General features: G+C 36.9%; 1 protein-coding gene across 7 annotated transcripts in view; it reads right to left on the minus strand.

The window, feature by feature from the left end:
• Positions 1-21752, minus strand: part of HACE1 (HECT domain and ankyrin repeat containing E3 ubiquitin protein ligase 1) — a 51332-nt gene that overhangs the window by 22321 nt on the left and 7259 nt on the right. For 5 of the 7 annotated variants that reach the window (XR_774730.1, XM_010573380.1, XM_010573378.1 and 2 more), the window contains 8 exons: positions 21040-21115; positions 20634-20765; positions 19410-19492; positions 16888-16984; positions 14294-14395; positions 11780-11886; positions 7058-7304; positions 2185-2525 (listed from right to left, as the gene is read on the minus strand). Coding sequence is in view for 6 of the 7 variants with exons in the window: in XM_010573380.1 (XP_010571682.1) it covers positions 2185-2525; positions 7058-7304; positions 11780-11886; positions 14294-14395; positions 16888-16984; positions 19410-19492; positions 20634-20765; positions 21040-21115 (1185 nt within the window). In the remaining variant the exon portion in view is untranslated. Of the gene's footprint in view, positions 1-2184; positions 2526-7057; positions 7305-11779; positions 11887-14293; positions 14396-16887; positions 16985-19409; positions 19493-20633; positions 20766-21039; positions 21116-21752 lie in introns of those variants that run through there. The other 2 variants (XM_010573381.1, XM_010573383.1) reach the window with 2 other exon arrangements.

The following is a 21752-nucleotide window of genomic DNA, read 5'->3' on the forward strand; positions in this document are numbered from 1 at the left end:
AAGTCCAGCATAACAGGCCTAGAACTGTTGCTGTTCCCCATACCATTTAGACAAGAGCTGCTCATTTTATATAAAACTGAGCTATTTTTGTTCTCTCCCTTACTCTGTTTTGAATACACAAGTCTCACCATATCCTTCCCCTTATCCGCACAAAAAATAAGCTAATAAAATCTTCCAGAGACCAAATATGAACATTTTAAACACACTTCTGGTCTGAGAGATGATCTGAAAGTATTAAACAACTAAAAGAGTCTTCACTGAAAGGAAATGAACTCTCTCTACCTGTAAACTGCCACACAAGCTATAAGATGCAATATACAGAGAAGAAAAAAAAAAAAAAAAAAACCACCAAAACCAAACCAAACAAACCCCCAAACTTAGCATACACTCATCAGTTTTGATGCTGCAAACTTGGAACATTGTATTTCAGTATATTAACAAAGAATGCCTAGATTCAGTATCAGCATTTGCAGAAGAAAAGCAATCGTGGCAAGTAAAAGAAAATAACCTCAATATTTCAAATGTTAACCAGCATGAAATGCCATCTTTATTGTATGAGTATTAGGTAGAATGGAAAACTATGAGTTCTGTTCACTCTCCTCCATTAAACATAAAGACACCCAAATCTAAAATTAGAGCCACTTAAAATTATTTTGTCTGAAAATGTCATTTGTTATAATTTCAAACGTTATTTGAAGGTGGCAGCAGTACTGAGTTACACCATTGTGCCATTTACTCCTACTAATATGAAAACTTCAGTAAAACAGAGTAAGTCTTAGATCTTTGTACTTCTCTACACAGTTCTGAAAAGCCCTAACGCCAACACAGAATTCATGCTCTGACTTACTTTCCTGCATCCCAGGGAGTTCTCCCAGTTGCCACTGAAACAGTTCTTACTCTGCTGGCTTCCATGATAATAACTCTCAGTTAAACTTATGTAGTATCCACCCGAGCTCTCCCTAACCTGAAGCTTAAGTTATGCATAGGGACAGACCCATTGGGCAAGGCCCATCAGCAAGTCACCTGGACACAGGGAGACAGTCACCTCTCTGACTGACTTTCGGTATAAAGAGATGAATTGGAGGGGGGAAAGTGCACTTGATCACTTCTATAAGCATTTCTGATTTTCATTTGGCTGCCGTAAATACTGCTTTACTGGCATTTTATCTCAGTAAGGTTTGATGGACATTTCAAGGGAAATGGCTGAACAGCAGTTCCTTTTTCAAGGTGGAATAAAATTGAAAGTACTGAGGTCCTTGTAGAACATGCTGATCTCCAGATTGTCTTCCAGAGCATCCACAGAGGAGTGTGCCCCAGACAAACAAGTTTGAAAGCTTTTATTCCACTCTGTCTGGCAGAGAAAGAAAAACCTTTACAGTGGCTGGGAATAACCAAGAGTTGTCATGTAGTGGGAACCTTGCTTCTAGATTCCTCAGGGAGCTTGTAATACCACCATACTTGCCTAATCCTCCACTCAAGAGGGTCAAAGGATCCCTTCCTTGCAAGTTCACAAATATAATCCATAACAATCTTGGACAGACTAAGACCTCAGTTACAGTGGAGACACTTCTTTTCTTTTTAAACCAGACGCTGATGGTATTAAATTTGCCTAAGTTGTAGGGCGTATTCCACGCAAAACTATGTTTGCCAACCCGGGACAGGATTCCAAGTGAGCATTACTTTGAGACTGAACTCTCTTGTTATAAACTTCTGCAATATAGCTAAACAAGTTTTGCCCCAGCTGTCATTTTCATACACAAAGATAATCCCCATTTTTTTCTGAGCTTATGGCTGCTCTTGTTGGATAATCACATTAAATTCAGAGATAATTTCACATTAGGAATCAACAGCAAGAACAGCTAAGTTTCAAAAGATCAAAATTACATTACCTGCTAGTATCCCACATGATTACAAAGAGCCATTAGGCGTTCAATATGAAATCTGCCCCAACGCAGCTACATTCATAGGCAGCAGCACTATGGAAAATTTGCTGTGCTGTTTGGTGCCATTAAAGCCAGAATAAATAAAAAAAGGAATTCAAATAATTGAACAAGTGAAAGTATTAAGAAGTATATCCTTGACTGCCACTAGTTATCATCTGGTCAGCACCAACATTTTTGCAAGAAAGCATATATGATTTTAAAATGGTAACAGTTTAGGTAACCAACAGGATCTTCTCCTTACCCCTGAGGCATCTGACAGGAGCAGCACATATAAAAGGCTTGAATGACAGCACTTAGCCTGTTTGCTGTCATGGAGATAACATCCTGGCAATCAGCACAAGCTTCCTGCTTCCCAGCAACATCGTATGTTTTCGACTCGCCAGCATCCATGGATAGCTCTTTTCTGCCCTCGGCTCCTGCAGCGGCAAAGGAAGGTGTAGGAGCATCAGCATCCTGGTGATCTGGTCCTTTTTGCTTCAGTAAAATAGAAGTAATGTTGGCAGAATCCCTTTTGTTTTTCATCAGCTCTGTGGCTATAAGAACAAGCCATTCATCTAGAGAATGCCAGAGCAGTTCCAACGGCTGCAATAAACACATGCAAAAACAGACAAAAAAGGAACATGTTGACATTAGATAATATTAATACTGTGATAATCCTCTTAAGGCAAATAAATATCATGCACATTTAAAAGCTTTAAATGATCCTTTAGAAGTCATGTTAGAGATAAGAGTCAAATACTCATAAAAAATTCTGTACTTGTAGCCATAGAGCACAAAGAAAATTTCATATAGAAGGAAAATAATCAAGCAGCAGATGGAAAAGAGATTAAATAATTTAGAATGAGTGAAACACTGAACTACTTAACAGAGTTTGGCCTCACAGTTGTTACACAGCACCCTACTGCCTGACTGCTGCAGTCAAGCAGAGAAATAATAATACACATGGTGAGTTTCCAGAGTAAGAGCACCATCAGTTCTTTCAGACCCTGGTCAAAGAAACTCCCTCTGCCAGGTAGATGGAGCAAACTCCAGACAATACCACTGAGATTCAGACTCATGCACATATCTAGTAAGATGTGCTTTACGCATAGTGTGAGCTCATACAGCTCATTTTGATAGTACCCCAGATGTCTCAGAGTAAGGGTCACTAATACTTAGCTTTATGAAATGGAAACAAGTATCAGCAGAATCTTGTATCCATTTTTAAAGCTATAAATTTTATTTTTTTTCAACAAAGTTGCTCTTTATTCACTACCACCAGCTTAAACCCAGTATAATTGAAACCTGGTACAATTCCATCACTACACATCCGCTCTGAGGTGCAGGCCTACTACAGAGAAGAGAAAGGGCTGAAAGACCTGCGGCTTTCTCATGAGCATTTAAAAAAACACCATGAGGGCTGACTGTGCTGTCCCTTAATGGTGTTTAAGGGGACGTTTCACAAGCATACAGTCTAGTGAGCACAGGGATATGTATCCTACAGGGAGGCAGTTCTGACTTAAGTCTTTCATAGCATTCCAAAAATAAGTGAATTTCTAAATGCACTCCTTTTTCCATATATTACTGTTGCATCAACATTTTTCACCAATTAAAGCATTCAAAGACTTAACAGATACTGAAAATTATGTTTTCATCTTCTAAAGTTGCCTTTAAAAATTAAGAGCTATTCACAGCACACTGCACTAGAAGTCTACACTGTCTGGAGCACTGTCAGTACACCTCATAGCGACACACTCTCAATACACAACAAATTACTTCACATAAAAGCAGTGTATTAAAAAATTCTGTTGAAATTTACCATTAAAAAATTTCCCATTATGCTTCCTTTTTTTCCCCAATAAGAATTTTGGGGAAAGCCACCCTGATCTCTAAGACTGGTAGGCTTTGCCCAACATACTGTATGACATTCAATCCTTGTACTCCTGCATGTTTTTGTAGAAGGTGATCTGAATACCTCCAGTGCAGGGACTATTTTCTACATAAATGTCTGCCATACAGGATTGAGTTAGCTCCTTTCTAAGACCTGCCCAGCAGACCTTCACCACAAAACATAATGTAGAAAAACTTTCTAATGGAAAATAGGATTCATTGAATATATGGAAGAACTAAAATGCAGCTGTGTTCTTAACATCTAACGCACAAGAAACTAGGTAGCTATATACTAGAATACTGAAATGTAGTTTTCTTCTCCCAAACTTTTCAATGCTTAGCTTGCCAGACACTGTCTTTCCACTAATATCTTGTGTTTTATCTTTTATTTCCCACAGACTCAGCATGCCTTTCATAACCCTTGCAACTGATTTGTTTTTCGAAACCTAGTTTTTCACAGATTCTGATCACAAACTCATTCAAAAGTGTAGTCAAGCACAGTGACTTCAACATTTCACTTTCTTTTTTTTTCTAGTCTAACTTCAGGATATAAAGCACTCCTCTAAATATTGCCCACCACCTCCATATCCATGGCTATCAACATTTTATGTTAGCACCCACGATCAGACCTTTTCACAGGTCTCACATTTCATATACTCACATTTTCAATCCCTTCCAAGCTAGATTACAGTGGCAACCCATCAAAATATGTTCAGTCAGTATACTAATACAGAAAACTTCCTCTAAAATTGTCAATATGGATCTCAAATTTTAAATCCTTTAAGTTCCATGTTGACTTTTTTAATACAGATTTAACTCCCATTTTGGAGCAGCAACCTCTGTGGTTTCCTTAATAGTCTATACTAAACAGTTAACACAGCCTATATTTTAGGAAACTCATAAAAAACAAAAACCAGAAAAGAAGTTCTTTGTCACTGACCTGCATGTCCCACATGCAAATACTGGTACCAATGAAGACATACAACTGCCACGTCTTCAAGTAGACTCCACACCATTGTAATAATTAGAGATACAGTGGGCTTTTTTCCCTCCTCCCAAAAAGCGAAAGGGACCATCGCAACCACATTTTCAAGGAAAGGACAAAAAAGAAAAGAAAAAGGAAATGGAAGGTAGGAATAAGAGAGAACAGGAAGTCACCCAACTGACTCAGCACTATGTCTAATCTCCCACTACCCAGTTACTGTAAATTCAGGGAAGAACAGGCTAATCCAACCACAACTGAAGATTAACTTAGCATTGCCAGACCTGTGTGCCCTATTCCCAAATGAGAATAAATTCTCATCAGCAGTTTTATATTTCCGAGTTTGAAATTTAAATCAACCTTAAAAATATCATGGAGACAACAGTGGCCCTAATGAAGGGCTGCCTCAGTTTTAATAGTTCTAAAATAAATAAATTAAAATAATAGCAATAATAATTTTAAAATCATCCTGAAATTTTTGTTTTGTTAGTTAATGCAACAGTAGTAGATATTTTGCTCATTTATTAAAAAAACATATAAATGTTAGTTTTTACACAATTAAGAATTACTGATATTTTCTGGGACAACTGTGCCAGTTGTGTAATGCAAGTCCACTGCACAAAACTTAACTAAATTGAGGAACAATTATTTCAGCATACAAAGTAGTTTGGGCACACAGATAAATGATTCCGCTGAAATACAATTTCCTTCACAAATTGCAGTTGAATGTTTTTGTTTGTTTTACAGTGAGTTCTGAAATGATCTGGTGATGAAAAGCATGAAACTTCCCCCCCCCCCCCCTTTTTGGGCTATGAGCAAACAAAAAATGCAAGGAGATGAGGTCAGCTACTCCTAAAACCTTGAAGAAAAAAAGGCAGCAGAATATCTCACTGCAGATAGTTCCTGTATTAAGCACATTTAACATCTGCTTGTTATTTAATCTGGTATATTTAAACCAATTTTCATGAAACTGTTAGAAAATGCTGTATTTAATAAAATTATTCTTGTGATGTGGGTAGGGCTTTGTTTTTTGAAAATGGAAATCTGGTTAAACTCACAATTTGCCGATCTAGTTCAATATATTTTAGTGAACGACTCTAAAGAACAATTATTACATTGCATACTGTACAATGTATTACATTTTGCACACAGTATTTTTCATACTCTAGCACTAGTTTTATATTCATTATATAAATCAATTAATTATTAAAACTATTCTGCTATCAGAAAAAACAAACATTTGGTGCTTTTTTTTTTTAATAGTCTAATTCCTTCTCTTGGAAAGAAGGAAAGCATCTAAATAAAAACTGAGCTACCTAACTAAATATAGCTGGAATTAAAAGTATCATCTTTCATGACCTTATCGATATAGGTGTCTTAAAAGTCATTAGAAGTAACCTGACGAACACATATCATTAAACAAATGCAGTAATTTCAAAATATTGTTTTCACAACACTCTGGAAGAAATTCGAAGGTGAAGGAAAGTTCTCATGTAATCACTGGCATCTAAATTTGGTGATATGAACTGTGCCATGTAAGAGTATGGAGGAAGACAGGCGGAAAAAAAGAGACTACCCTTCAGTTCTTACTATTTAAGTGCTCTGAATAGTATGTCAGTTATATACCCAAAGCAGACTGAGTGGCACACAAGAAACTGGGACTGCTTTACAGAAAGGCAAGCTATGATTTTCTACAGAGGGATTCCTCAACCAACAAGTATAAAAAGAAAAACCTTCAGAAATTAAACCTCTAGATGGCAAGCACCTAAAGCAAGTGTTTGAAAACAGCTACAAATCAATAACTTTGCAAGGGTAGTAGTAAGCTGGTACATTTCAAAGCATGTAATAATAAAATTCAAGAAGAACTTGGGATAACATTTCATGATCACAGTGAAAACTATGAACATATTAAGAATTCCGTTATTTCCATTTATCTTGTGAAGCTGGATAAAACTGATCAGAACTCCAAATGAATCTCCAAACGTCATTTTGAAATTACATTAAAACAATCTATTATATTAATATTACCACATTTTGAGATTACTACACTCTTAAATAACATAACAGAAATAAAAACAAAGTTTACCAAAATCAGCTGGGTAACTAAACCTTCAACATCTAATAAACAACATATTAAAAAAGAAATAAACAGAAATCATGAGATGTGCATCAGTGGTTAAATGAATCCAGTGGGAAAAAAAAAATTAAGAAGGAAAGAGGTAGGCTTAACTTAGGAAGGGATAGGGACAACAACCAAACTTACTTCCTGTTCATGAGATGTCTGATTAATGAATGCATGCTTTGTGAAATTCATCTCTTTAACGTCTATCTTCCTAACAACATCATATACTTTTCTGACCTTGAACACCTGACTTCTTGGAGTTTTATTTCCATTGTAGCCCATGTCATTTCCATTACTGGGAGAGGATGGGCCAATGCGAAAGACATGGCAAAATATCCTCACGATCCTTAAGAGACTCTTCATTTGAGCTTCATAATTACTTGACAAGCTGGGGGAAAAAATGGAATATTTAAGTTTCTTTTCCTAGATGAAACAATTTAGTATATTACGGAGTAAGCAATCTAATGGTAGTGTCTGACACGCATGCTGAAAAAAAACCCTAAGCTTTAAACCCTAGTGAACTTTAACTTTCATTTCCTGCACCAGCCCCAAAAGCCAAATATAAGCACTATAATTTTACTATAAGTACTCATAATTTTAACTAGAAGTGAAATAATAACAGCAAATTCCAGATCTTGCAAAGTACTTCACTTGTTTTTACACACATGTATGCTTCTTATGAACCTCTGGTAAGAAATTCAACTTACCACAGTAAAGATCTCAACATATGAAACAAATTGGGATATCCAGATGAAAATGTTTTTCAATCCAGAAAAGATAGCATCCGATGGTAAAGGTGTATTGACTCATCAGATATGCTGCCACAGCCCATCCTCACCAAGCTATTATCCTAAAAGCCCATTAACTACCTCAATCAGACAAGGGATCAGGATGGTAAAGATGTCACTATTTCTACATCATCTAAAAGATACCACAAAAAGCACCACTATGTTATTTTTTTAATCCAATAAATATATTAAAAGATTTACGTCTTCTTAACTGAACTGGCCAACACTGAACTCTGTACCAATACAGTATAGAATGAGATACGCATGAGTTCATGCACAAGCAGAACATTCTCCATCAAATTCAACTTGGTTCTCTTTCCTTAAATCCCAAGTAGTAAGAATTCTTCTGTCTTGAACATGTAACAAAAACCGCAAGAAATTAAAACTTTTGCTACCGAACTCTACTCACTTATATTTATAAGTAAGCACATATTCGTTCTATCCTTAAAGTACTTGCAACTTAAAAGCATGCTTTCTAACTATAAGATCAGTATACACCAGAAAACTGACACCTTAGAGGATGCCGTAAACCTCCGATGAAATTAATAACCTGTTAATTCACAAATCTGAAAAATAGCTAGTTGTAACATCACAGTACCTTTATCACGACCTCACTCTCCCTGTGGCATGGTAAAAGCAAAAGATCTATTCGTTTTCAGCACTACATTTTAACGACTGCCAGTGAGGTGTTAATTTTAAAAAGCCATATACTAAGAATTTTACCAAACTGATACACAAAGTATGACTTTCTTGTCACAATCTAGACTTTAACCAGAGAAGTTTTCAGTAAATTGAGATAAGAAAGGAATACAAAGAGTAAACAGAGTAAGAATAAACAGTAGAAATGTTAAGTTTTTAACCAGGTAAAGAAAACCCCCTGACTAGCAGGCTATAATTATATTACCAGAAGCTCTGGTCACAGCCACAAATTAACATTTATAAAATCTTTGCTTATATACCAAAAGAATCTAGGAATACAAGAAGCTAACTTCAATATTGGAAGAAAACATTTCAACTGATGTTTATCATCCCTCAGCAGCAGTGTTTTCCCGGTGAAATTACAATTTAAATCTCCCAGTCTCCAGGAAGAGGACCCACAAGTATACAAAAACCTTAAAGTGCTTTTAATAGTTTACTTAAGCTTTTACTAGCATGTTTGTAAACATTCAGCTAGGCCCAATCTACACCAGCAAGACCAAATCACGTCACACTACAATTATTTCTTGGGAAAGAGGAATTATGCAACGGAGGTAATGCTAACTGAACAGGCTCCTTGCTGGCATTCAAGGCAGAAGTCCTCAGGCAGAAGCTTGGTGGCACTCCTGGCTACCTGCTAGAAGTATTACAAAAAACATCTTTAGACACTTTTGAACTAAACAACAAACAAACCCAACAACAATGGGCTGCGACTTAGCACCCACAAAACTAACAGTGATGATACTAGTTCAGCCATTCAGGAGTACCATTATTGGATGTTTTCATGTACAGGGTGCATTTTACATGCTATTTGTTGGAAGGAGGAGAAAGAGGAAAGAGGCCCAAGCTCAGAGAGTCTGTATTCACCAAGTACTACCTTCATCCTAATTATATTAATGATAAAGCAACTAAGAAATACTTAGTTGAAGTAGAGACTGAAACCTCTAACAGGGAACAGAACTGGAGAGAACGCAGTTTTTGTGAAACTGTATCTTGTAATAGAAAAAGAAAATAATTCCATTTCCTTTGTGACATATTACAAAGTACCAAAGAGAAGTGAGCCAGTAAGAGCCCACAGGACGCTCTAAGTACAGGCATCTCTGGAAATGCCTGCTCATCCAATGCAATGCAAAGCTTCCAACTTGTCTTCAGCTCCACTAGTTGACCCACATGCAGCAGTACAAGAGTACATACTGGCTCAAATTCAGAGACAGTACATGCACATAGATAATGCTTCTACAGCCATACTGAGGCAGCATTGCTCAATAGAAAGGAGCAATAATAAACAGTAATAAATCAAATCTAAACACAGTTTAATTTATCTCTGAAGATACTGAAATAGAAACAAATACTGTCTCATATGATCTAATCCAGCTACCACGGCTTCTGATAATGTCCCCATAAAAAGCAAGTGTGAAACCCTTTACTGGAGAATGGTTTTACACTTTATCACAGTTTATTTGTGGGAGATATGTTGGCTTTAATGAAGTCTGGAGACAAAAGGTATGTGTTACAAGTTAAGCTGATTACATACTGAAGCCCAACAACAGCTGAAGTTCTTAAAAAAAGTTATCTTTGCAGCAGCAAAAATGACATTAATATGTCTATGTACTTTAACCCCAGACTTTTTAAGTCTTTTCTGCTCATTCACTGATGCAAACACCCATCAGAACAAGACTGTCATTAATGGTGTCATGAACTTCCTAGCATTGTCTAGGAGCTCTAACCTCCTATCTACAAGCTCCATCCAAATTTAACAAGACTGACAGGGAAGAAAAAGCAAAAAAAAAAAAAAAAAGCACCTAGAACGAAGAACGTATTATATAGTCTCCATCTAACTGATGGGCTCCTCGTGCCCCAGCCCCACTTGAAAATAAGCATTTAAAGTCTTATTCCTCTACAACCTATGCTGACAGGCCTCTCTGGTTCCAGAACTCTCTTAAACCTCTCTTTTCCAACAAGCCATCCAGAACATATTAGTAAGGAACTTCCACTCATGCTTTCCAGCTCTTGACCTCTTTCAGTGAAGATTTTCATAGAATGGTTTGGGTTGGAAGGGACCTTTAAGATTATCTAGTTCCAACCCCCCTGCCGTGGGCAGGGACACCTTCCACTAGACCAGGTTGCTCAAAGCCCCATCCAACCTGGCCTTGAACACTGCCAGGGATGGGGCATCCACAACCTCTCTGGGCAACCTGTTCCAGTGCCTCACCACCCTCACAGGGAAGAACTTCTTCCTTACATCTCACCTAAATCTATCCTCTCTCAGTTGAAAGCCATTACCCCTTGTCCTATCACTACATGCCCTTGTAAAACTCCCTCTCTGGCTTTCTTGTAGGTCCCCTTTAGGTACTGGAAGGCTGCTATAAGGTCTCCCTGGAGCCTTCTCTTCTTCAGGCTAAACAAGCCCAACCCTCTCAGCTTGTCTTCATAGGAGAGGTGTGCCAGCCCTCTGATCATCTTCGTGGCCCTCCTCTGGACTCGCTCCAACAGGTCAAAGGACTCCTTATGTTGGGGCCCCCAGAGCTGAACGCAGTACTCCAGGTGGGATCTCACAACAGCAGAGTAGAGGGGAAGAATCACCTCCTTTGACCTGCTGGTCACACTTCTTTCAATGCGGCCCAGGTTATGGTTGGCTTTCTGGGCTGCAAACGCACATTGTTGGGTCATGTCGAGCTTTTCTTGGCTTATAGTAAAGCATAAAGGTTAGAGCAAATTCCGCTAGCTTTTGAAAACAATAAAACATTACTGGTGTTCCAACAGATTACAGATTAGGCATTTTGCACTAACTCCCTCAGATTCCACAAAAACTAGGAAAGCATACTAGGAAAATATGCTTGCCTATTTTACATGTTTCCCCAAGTAACTGTTTCTTGCCCTGCTGAGACAGCACACTGGTAGATGATATTTTTGGTCTTATATATATTAGTAGCCACAGAAGGCAATCACAGCCACCAAACAGGAGACAAGTGTCTGAACTAACAAAACTCTCCTCAAACATACTAAGAAAGCATGCAGAAAAGTAAAGATGTGGAAGAGAAGAAAAAAGGAGAGGAAAAAAAAAAAAAAAGCAATGATTGATAGTTGGCTAAAAAGCTTCCCTTCCTAGAGCTGACATAGCCAAACTAACCAAACAAAAAAATACCCTTCTCTGCAACTCAAGCTTCTAGGCACCAGTAGCTATACAAGGACACCAACTTTCTCTCCTGAAGTCTTCATGAAGACAGCAATCTAAACAAGCACTGTCATACAGAATCAGATTTGAGATCCACCTACTCCAGCATGTGCCCAGCATCAGATAGTTTATATTATCAAAACTATTAAGTGGCACTAACTACCAGGTAGCTTATCAACCTACTTATGATGGTCTCACACTTACCTAAGCAGTTTGTGACCATTTGTTGTAGCAACTTCAGCAAGACTTGTTAGGATTTTAAGATACTGGCTTTCACTCTGCTGAGACAAGTGTTCCAGAACTTGCCGCAACTGGTACATGAAAACAAAAGAAATTGCATAGTGTCATGGAGCATCGGATCAACATTTAATTTAGAACATTATCACCCAAGCATTAATATCTAGCAATATTAATGTACATCTATATTGTCCAATGTCTAATCTAACCTCAGTTAACATTTCATTGTAATTTACAAAGATTACTGAAAAGGTATACATTCTAGCATCAATGTATGTACTACAGGATATATAACATAGAACGCTATGAACACTGAATGCTTAACCATGTATTATTAATTCATAAGAACAACTTATTTTCATCTGAAAAATTAGTGGGATACACTTTCAACTTCTGAAAGCTACGAGCATATTTTGAGTTGCATAATTTACCTGTCTCCCCAGTTCACTCAGTTTATTACACAGTGTAAACAAACCTTGGATCCTAGAGTTTGCTCTCGCCACCTTCATTTTTGCTCAAGATACTGAATATCCTTCCTTGGATAAGAAGTCATACCCTGCTAATCAACAATTGTTATGATTACCCTCTTCTCAAAATTGTCCTTTTTCTTACTAATACCATCACTTGGCTCACAAAGACTAGATGTTGCAAACGCCCAGACAGTGCCCTGACTTCAACTCCTTTGTTCTACACTTTTCTCTAGCCTAGACATCTTTTTGCAGATAAACTAACTCTTCAGTGGCACTGCTCTTCATGCATTCCTATCGTAACTTCATTTACTCCCTCATCTCTCTTTCAGAAAGTTCAGTAATCCTTCTCACCTTCTCCTGTAGAAAGGTGGAGTGAAAAGGAATCTCATAAAGGTCATCTAGTCCAACACTGCCCCAAGCAACGAGTACTTGTGTCTGTGATCCAAACTGGCTTGCCCAATTTGCCTGCCTGTTTTCGGATGTCTTCCTCTCTGGAAACCCTGCAGCTTCACTAACTGATCTCTTAATACTTCACTGTCCTCGACTATGTGAAAGTTTTTCCTCAAGATTCAGTTGAATCTAGCTACAAATGGCTAAGGCAATATCTTTCTCCCTGCAGTCTGTTGATAGTTTTCCCAGTTTGTCAAGAACATTTAAATATGTGAGTCCTGACTTCTAACATACACCCAGTCTATTCATGTCACCACTTTCAGATAATAAGAACTGGTCAATATCCAAGACTTTGGGCAGAACAGCTCAGACTTGGCCAAAGAAAACCACACTTAACATATGCTTCCATTTTGGCAATGAAGCATAACTATACCAGGTACTTTCTAATGTATTTTGCATAGCTTCTCATTCAGATCTTGTTTTTGCACACACCTCCACCTTTACTCAGACAGACGAAACATTTTTCTCACTTACCACCTTCACTTCTACAATATACCATAATATGCTTTGCCATCTACCTTTATGTAGGAAGTCTTATTTTATTCCATGGTTTTAGTTCTTTGTTTTATTTGAAATCACCTACATCACCTCCCCATGCTTCTAACATATACTTTGAGAATTCTCACCTCTCTGTCATCTTACATTGTAAAACTCAACCCTGTCTCAGAAATTTAAACACTGTTTCTATACAGACTTATAAATTCTCAAGCCTTGTAGTGGAAGCAATGGGATTACAGAGAACAATAAAAACTTGAAAAATCTAGCAAACCAAATTCAGTGAAGTGGCAGTCAATACCTTACTAAATCTATTCTTTTTTTTTTTAATTTACAGTCTGTAAAATTGTTTGCAGTTATTTTCAAGCAAACAATACATTAAAAACTTATAGCTAGCTAGATTTGGAAGGGGGAAAAAGCACCCCATGCTTCCTTCCCCCTACACAATCAAGAAACAAAAATTCTTTTCTGTGCTTTAGATTGCACTACCCCACAATAATAAAAGAAACAAGGTATAGAAAAACCACTGAAAAAGGAACAGAATAGTTTAATCTACAGTAATAATAACCAAATGAAATTGTGGCTGCAGTCTTTACACTCTAATTGTACAAGGCAACTTCATACAGATGAGTGCTCATACTCCAAATGTTAAAGTCCATTCTAGATGATTCAAGCCTTGAGACACATCCTAAAACACGTATCTGCAGATAACCACTAAATGAAGGAAAATAGGCCCCATTACACAAAGTAATTGTATATACAGAATGCTCTACCAGCACCTTTGTATCAAAGCTTGCAACAAGTCTGCTCTTTCAATTCTTACACTATCTAGATCACTTTGCCAAATACACAAAGTTAGAACACTAAATTAAAATAGATCCTACATTTAATCCCGAATTCTTGTGTTTAAAACACTGTACATTTTCTGTAGGGGAAAGAAAAATACATCTCAACTACTGTGGTACTGACAGTCAACTGCTGGTAATATCTTCTAAGCAGGACACTCACATTAAGCAATCAGATCTCCACAACACAGACAACTATAAAACATGTAATACTGTATTACCATGTTTTCCCGTAGATCTTCATTCTGTGTCATTTGAATTATTGTCTGGAAAAGTCGAGGATGGTATTGTATTAAGACTTCACAAGTCTCTCCATAACCACCCTAAAAAGCAATAGTTCAAAAAACATTTTAATTAAAAGAAACATTAGAATTAGTGTTTATAACATTATAGGCATTAAAACCTACTGAGGATTACAAATTTATTTTTTTTAAATGCTGCATGGAGAAATCCAATCCTAAAATACACTGAAATTCAATAACATATCAAAGTTAGGTATCACAAAACTTTTGGAAGATGACAGAATCAAATTCTCTCAGTGTATCAGCTCACATGTATCTGCTCCATTCTGTTTTTTGAAACAATTCCCTACTTAGAAAGCCAAAGTTGCATTTGAATTAACACTTCACCTAACAATTTACCAGAGATTAAAAACAGTGCAATATTTAGCTTCTCTTCCCGTTGCTGATAGATGACACACGTCTACCTAATTACACCCAGAATCTAATCCTTCAAAATAAATATTTTCCTAAAGGTTCATAGAGCACAAATCTGTCTTGTTAAAGGAAGAAATAGGATAAACCCATGAAAGGGTTATTTAACTTTAAAATCAATACACAAGTATGATTCCACTTGTGCCCGAGATCAACAGCTGAGACTAACTTCACAACCTTTTGAGAAAAAGGTTTTTTGGAAACAACATAACTTGAATTTGTGGTTTATTTGTAACAACTCTTATTTAACACAGTTGCATTTTTAAGCAGGCACCTAACACCTGAATATACATCAAATTCTACACTGGAGAGATGACCATGTAATGTATTGAATGCTGCAACTCCAGAGCCTCCTTCTCTTTGCATGACAGTTTATAACTCGCTTCAGTGACAGCAGATTCGTTTAATTGTTCCTGGTGCCAAGAAATTAAGTATTAAAATTAAAACCACACAGAATCTGCAAGAATTAATGGAATTCAGCTCTTCAAAATCAAGGTAATACCATGTTGGCAAAAAGTATATGAATTTGTAATTTCAGTCGTCTAAAAACATGTATCTACTCTGAAAAGCAGACCTGTAAGCAAAGAATAAACCACTTGATGTAAAAGGAAAGAAAATATTTTGTTTCTTCCTTTTTTTTATTTAGTATCATGAACTTGTAAACTAGATGACCTTGAACACAGTAAGATCATCACTACAAAACAGCAAACACCAGGTGTCACTACTCATACCTAAAAAAAGTTGACAGAATTTTGATGTATAAAGTGGTGCCCTAGGGATTGTAAAACTGGAGACTGAAGCAGACATTTGAAACACTAATCATAAAAACTAATAGTACCATTAAGTACACACTAGTATACTGTCTTACAGGTCTGTGGCTGCAGAAAGCCTCAACATTGACTAGACTTCATGTGGTTTTATGGTAATGGTAAATCATTTTGCCATAATAAAGAAAAAAAAAATCTGACTCGGAGCTTCACAGTTGAGTCAGTAGTGAGACACTATAGTGATCTGGCACTTCTGAGCAACCAGAGTTGAGGACTTACTAGGGTTCCTTATACCCAAAAAGAAATGCTGTAAGTAACCTAACTTGATCGAGACCTTCCACAGATAGTCTATGAAATAAATTTTTCAGAGTTAAACATTCCAAAAATATCCCACAGGTACTGGAGACAGCAGTCTCTACCATATGCACATAGCTACTTCAACTGCGGGTCTTAGGCACCTGAGGAGTCTTCAGAAATTAAATAACTTGAGATTAAAACAAACTGCTAGTACAGCAAAAAATTTGAACATTTCAACTTTAACCTGCCAAACTAATGACATGCACCAAGATAATGTGATGTCCACTAAGTGCAGTGACTATTTTTTTTAGCATCCAGTTCACAGTTTTCTAGTCTGCTGATTACTAGCAAAGGTTCAAAAGCTTCCATTCATTCATTCATTGTTATTTACACACTGACCTTAAACTGATCCTACAGAAAAATGTGTAAGTGCTCACAAATCAAGAAAAGACACACTAGCAAGCAGTGCAAACAATATTTGGTATCAAACAAGAAAGACTGTGTTTTGCACAGTAGTTGAAAATGCTTAAGACTTTTGTTCCTCATACAGATAGAGTATTTGGAATGCCTTTGAAAAAGTAAGTCAGCACCATGTAAGTTTTGTTTGTTTTTATTAGTAATATCTCTTCAAGAGAAAAGAAAATCTATTAATTGAGATTAAAAAAAAACAACACAACACTCCTTTCTGCATGCCTTTACCTCTTACTTGTTAACAGTTAAACACCTAAACAGAGTCTATCACCATTACACCAGGGATTCCCAAACTTTCTAGTCAAATGGAGTTCTGTAAACTCTTTGTTTCTCATCAGTGCCAATCTTGCAAAGTCTTTAAAGATGTTATAGACTTTTAAAAGGGTACAAATTGGGAACCTGCCTGTAGGATCAATTTAATGGCAAAAAAAAAATTTTTGCATTTCTGTTTCACCAAAGGACTACCATCTTTCAAAGGCCTTAAAAATAAAAAAAGATAACACTGATCAGGTGACACTGTACTAAGTGATAGAAGTTCACAGAAAAAAAGTGTGGCTAACTCAATACCTGTACACAGAGATCCAGTGGAGTAATACCATTTTTGTCTGGTAAATATTTGGCTCCTCTCATCAAAAGAATTTGTGCAGTGTCTCTCTGACCATGGCTATTCAAAATAAGAGAAGAAAAAGAGTTAATAGAGCACTTATGCTCTACTATGAGTGATAAATCTGACTTTATTGCATCTAACAAACAAAACCAACATAAGCCAAGAGAAAACAAATAGTTATGGCAGAAACACAGGATTGAAGATAATGCCACTTATATTCTTCTACTACCTTTCAAGGCCACTGCAGAAGTACAGTACAAAGTTAGGTACGGCCCATTTATCAAGCCGGAGTCACCTTCATTATTCGGAAATTATTCATCTTAGCCTAGCCTCATAAATACATATGAGCGGCATTTCCTGCAAAGAAAGAGCTCTTTCTCAATTCACACCCTAATTTACTTCACAGATAAAGTTTTCTTCACCGAGTTCTTTGCTCACTCCTGCCAGATTTGGGGGAAAAAAATAACGTAGTTGTGCTTTAACCATCAGTAAAACATTAGTAAGATTTTATTTTTTTTTAATTGATAAAACATCTTTTTTTGCACAAGAGTTCAATACATCACTCTTGGCTCTAATTTCTTTTAACCAATACATGTGAATGTCCTGCCTAGCCTTTAAATGTGAATAGTGATGTGTTTTACTTTTCCACTTAGAGTCTATTTCAGTCTCACTCATCTATTTATAGGTTGGATAGGGCACTTATGTTTCCTTGAGTCAAGAATTTCACAAATAATTATTCCAACAGGCCATCATTGCCTAGAAAAAAAATAAGACCAAAAATTATCTATATCCCTCAACACCTACAGCATACACTTTCCAAAACCCTTTCTTATGAAGAAAATGTGAAATTGGGTACCAGTGATTAGATGTTAACCTCATTAAAAACACGCTGAAAGACTAGCTGACTATTGCTCTCACCAATATTTAGTGCATATACTGACAAGTGTAGTACAGAAGTATCTGACCGTGAAGTGAAAGACTGATACAAAAGACATAGCAACTAAGGTTATGGATACAAAGTTTTTCAATGAAGTTTTAGATCACAAGCTAGTTTGCTGCGCACCCTTCACACAAAAGTATATGAATATTTGCTGTCCTGGAACTCATCATGGCTGCCTGCACTAACAGTTCAGGAAGGACACAGGAAAAGTGACAACAGCTGAGGGGCAAGAGGCAGCTTCACTGGTCTCTCAATAGTTCTCAGTTCCTTCCAGCCCAGGAAACCAACAGGTTAATCTAATGCACCAGACTTTGCCCCAGTGCAAACAAACATTCAGAGTCTGCTACCAGATCTCAGAAAGAAGCTAAGACTAGTGGCCTACTTGAAGCACCTCTTCACTGTAATTCTCTAGACTAAGTGCCCAACCCAACACCTCGAATAAACAGGGGTTTCAGTCAGACTTTGATCACCAATACCCTTTCTCCAGCCATCACCAGCCACTGCTACCACATCCTGCTCTCCCTGTCATCAGGGACCTGTAACCTTTCTTCCCTGGTGGCAGCACCACCAATTGGCACTTCTGACAAGGAGACATTGGCTTCTGCTATGCACCCTGTTCATTCTACCCTGCCAGCTGCTCCAACTGTTAATTTCTAGATGAACATCACCGCTGTACTTGCAACACATTCCCTTCTCATGGAAAAACTCCAAGCCAAGGCAAGTTGCTTATTTCTTTTAAAGTGGATGCCAATACCAGTCCCTAAATCAAGCAGCAAGGCATTCCATTAGCTAGCAGCTATTTATTCTCCACTTCCCTTCTTCTCAACTGCCAAGAGTCAGCATACACTAGCTCCAGAGACCAGGGCTCCCCAGAACATAACTCTTGGCAGGCCACCAGGTCAGTCCATTTCTCCTTTTGTTTATATTAGCATTTAATCATAAGTGAACTATTTAACCTGAAACCAAAGCACAGGGATTATAAAATTGTAAATGTTCTACTAAATAGCAAAAACACTCCAATTAAAACAAAAGGTCATTTATCATATGTGATTAGTTTTGAAATAAAACTAAACTGTGAAGAAAACAGCACTGATCAAAGCAACAATACAAATTCAATTCAACATTCTAACTTTAAGGCATATATGCACATTTCATGTATACTGTAATACCATAACGTACATTAAAGAATAGTCAAGCTTGCCTTATAAAAGGCTGCCTTTTTAATTTACTCAAAATAATCTAAGTTGATAGATCTCATTTTTTCAGAAAAAAGTTCAGCAGTCATTGATTTATGACTCATGCTAGAACATGCATGCCTACATGTTTAACATGTTGGTTAAAAAGAGGTATATATAAGCCTGTGGTAGTAAGATAAGTATTTAGATGAGACACCAAACTACATTCAAACACGGGGCAAGATTAAACACCAGTCAGCTTTTATGTTCCTTAAATTTTGTGCTTTCTGATCATTGTTATTGCAGAAGGCAGGAAAAAAATAGATTTCACTTTTAGCACAGTATTCAAAAGTTAAGAATATATAACCTGCAAGCAAAATAGAGTGGAGTTGCCCCTGACACATTCGGCCTGTTTATATCCGCACCGCTGTCTAGCAAACACTGCACCGTCTAGAACAGAAGAAAATACCAGCATTAGAAAAACAGCAACAAAAAAGCCTATTGGCTTGCAACTATTTAGTGTCATGCATGTCTAATTACACTGAAGGATTTAATTTTCAGTAATGAATCTCAAATTCAAAATCCTAAACACTATATGGAAAATCATGGCTGTCAGAACTCATAAAGCTTCCTTTGAACTTCCCATTTTAATAACAATGCCTTTTATTGAACTTCAGCTAATCCCAAAGACCCCTGGAACTACAAGCCATTTAAAAAGGAAAATGACACTTTTTAGAGAAGTAAACCTCAAGTTAGTGACAGCCATAAACAGTCTTATCACAAGCTGAAGTTTTAAACACACACTAGAATAGAAGAAATAAGTAAGCAAATTCTAAAATATGAAAGCATTGAGCAGACTCTCAAACAACTTTTGCTATATTGCAGTCACATAAAGTAGGTAAGTCTATAGATAACAGTTTGTCAATGACAACAGAAAGGATCTGGGTAGAAAGATAGGGGTTTTTTGAACAGTGAATAGTCCTGGAGACAATCTGTATGACTCTACATGGCTGTAAAGCATTTCAAGTAAAGCATCCAGACCTGTACTCTGAGAGTAAACAGTCAGCCGCAATGCAAGGCTAGGCCTAAAAATTATTCACACAGATCCATAGAAGAGTCTATGTGAACTTGTTTACTTCCAACGTTAAATATCTAACCAACCAATTCTGTTCATTTTTTATTCACAATACATTAAGATCATTTCAGATTTCAAAAGTACATAGTAGCTGGTACAATTATGAAGCAAACAGAGTCTAAAAAGTAAGGAAGAACATTTTCAAATGTTTAACCTTATATCAAAACCTGCAATCAACAATGCAATAATAGTACTACAGAACAGCTGAATAGTATACAGTAAGTTACTTAAACTCCCATAAACACTGAGATCAATCATCTCCACAAGAATAAATTAATTGTTCCCATGGAATTGTATGCAGTCAATACTAAAGACAAACAACAGAGTTCTTCACACTTCTAACCATTATCATGCACATGACTAGCCTGAAGTTTACAAACAACCCACACGCAACAACATTGAGGCATTACCCAATTCTTCATAAATCCAATGTGTTAATAAAACTTAGAAACTTACTGTCTTGTGTCCATTTTGACAAGCTACGTGAAGGGCTGTCTGTCCCATTGCATCTTCAACATCTACATTACTGACATGCTGAACAAGATCATGAAGCAATTCTGTTCGTCCATTGACAGCCAACCAATGAATCTAAGTACAAAATGATGATATGTTTCCTTTAGCAATGATATTTCATAAATATGGTTTAAAACCTGACTGTAGTATTGTCAACATTTTCACAATGAGAAGCTTTGAATAATGCCATCACATGCTTAGGTACTTCAATCATATCTTTTGATTCTTAAGGGCACTGGACACACAGCAGTTTTGTTTATTTACTTCTAAGATGGCAGAAGCTTAAGAAATGAGAATCTTCAAATTCTTCATTCATTTTAAGAGCACCACGATAATCAGTAGAACTTACTGCAGTCAAACCTTCATTATTACAAATGTTGACATCTGCACTGTATTCCAGCAGCTTGCTCATACATTTCTTCTGGCTATAAACAAAAGAATACATTAAAACCCAGCCAGGGAAAATCATTTACAAAACCCAAGTATCTTAGAGCTCCACTCACTCTAATTCATCATTGTACAAACCACAGCGGGTAGTTTTACTTCATAAGGAGTATGGTACTGAGCATGTAAAAAGAGAAGTGATCATCAGTAACACCAGACACTCACACAGAGCAAGGGTAGCACACGACAGCACAGGGCTAAAAACATAGTTGTGTAGCTGAATGTTTTTTGTGGAAAGTGTAGAAGTACTTAACCACTGCTCTAACAGCTTCAGCTCAGCATGAACTGCACTCTCAAGACAAGAAGCTAGAGTTCAGCTAATGAAAATCCATGAAGTTCATCATCATCTCTGCACTTCAGTGAACACATTTACAGTACACTACTAAATCATTATTTAATGAGACACCCATTGTAACACTATGTAAATCTTTGGCAAGCACAAGAACTGCCTTAATGAAAGTATGAGTGGTTTTCCTGCTTCATGTTTTGTTTGGTCTTTTAACACTCTAATGCTCCAGGTGCTTTACTCTTAAGAGCTTATTCATACTTTTCCTTTTTATTTGGTATGTCTCACACCTTCTTATGCCTCCTTTCCACATAACTGTCTCCTGTGTGTAT

The sequence above is a fragment of the Haliaeetus leucocephalus genome, unplaced genomic scaffold (assembly GCF_000737465.1).
Source record: "Haliaeetus leucocephalus isolate CR32 unplaced genomic scaffold, Haliaeetus_leucocephalus-4.0 Scaffold384, whole genome shotgun sequence".
In the NCBI taxonomy this organism is placed as follows: Eukaryota; Metazoa; Chordata; class Aves; order Accipitriformes; family Accipitridae; genus Haliaeetus; species Haliaeetus leucocephalus.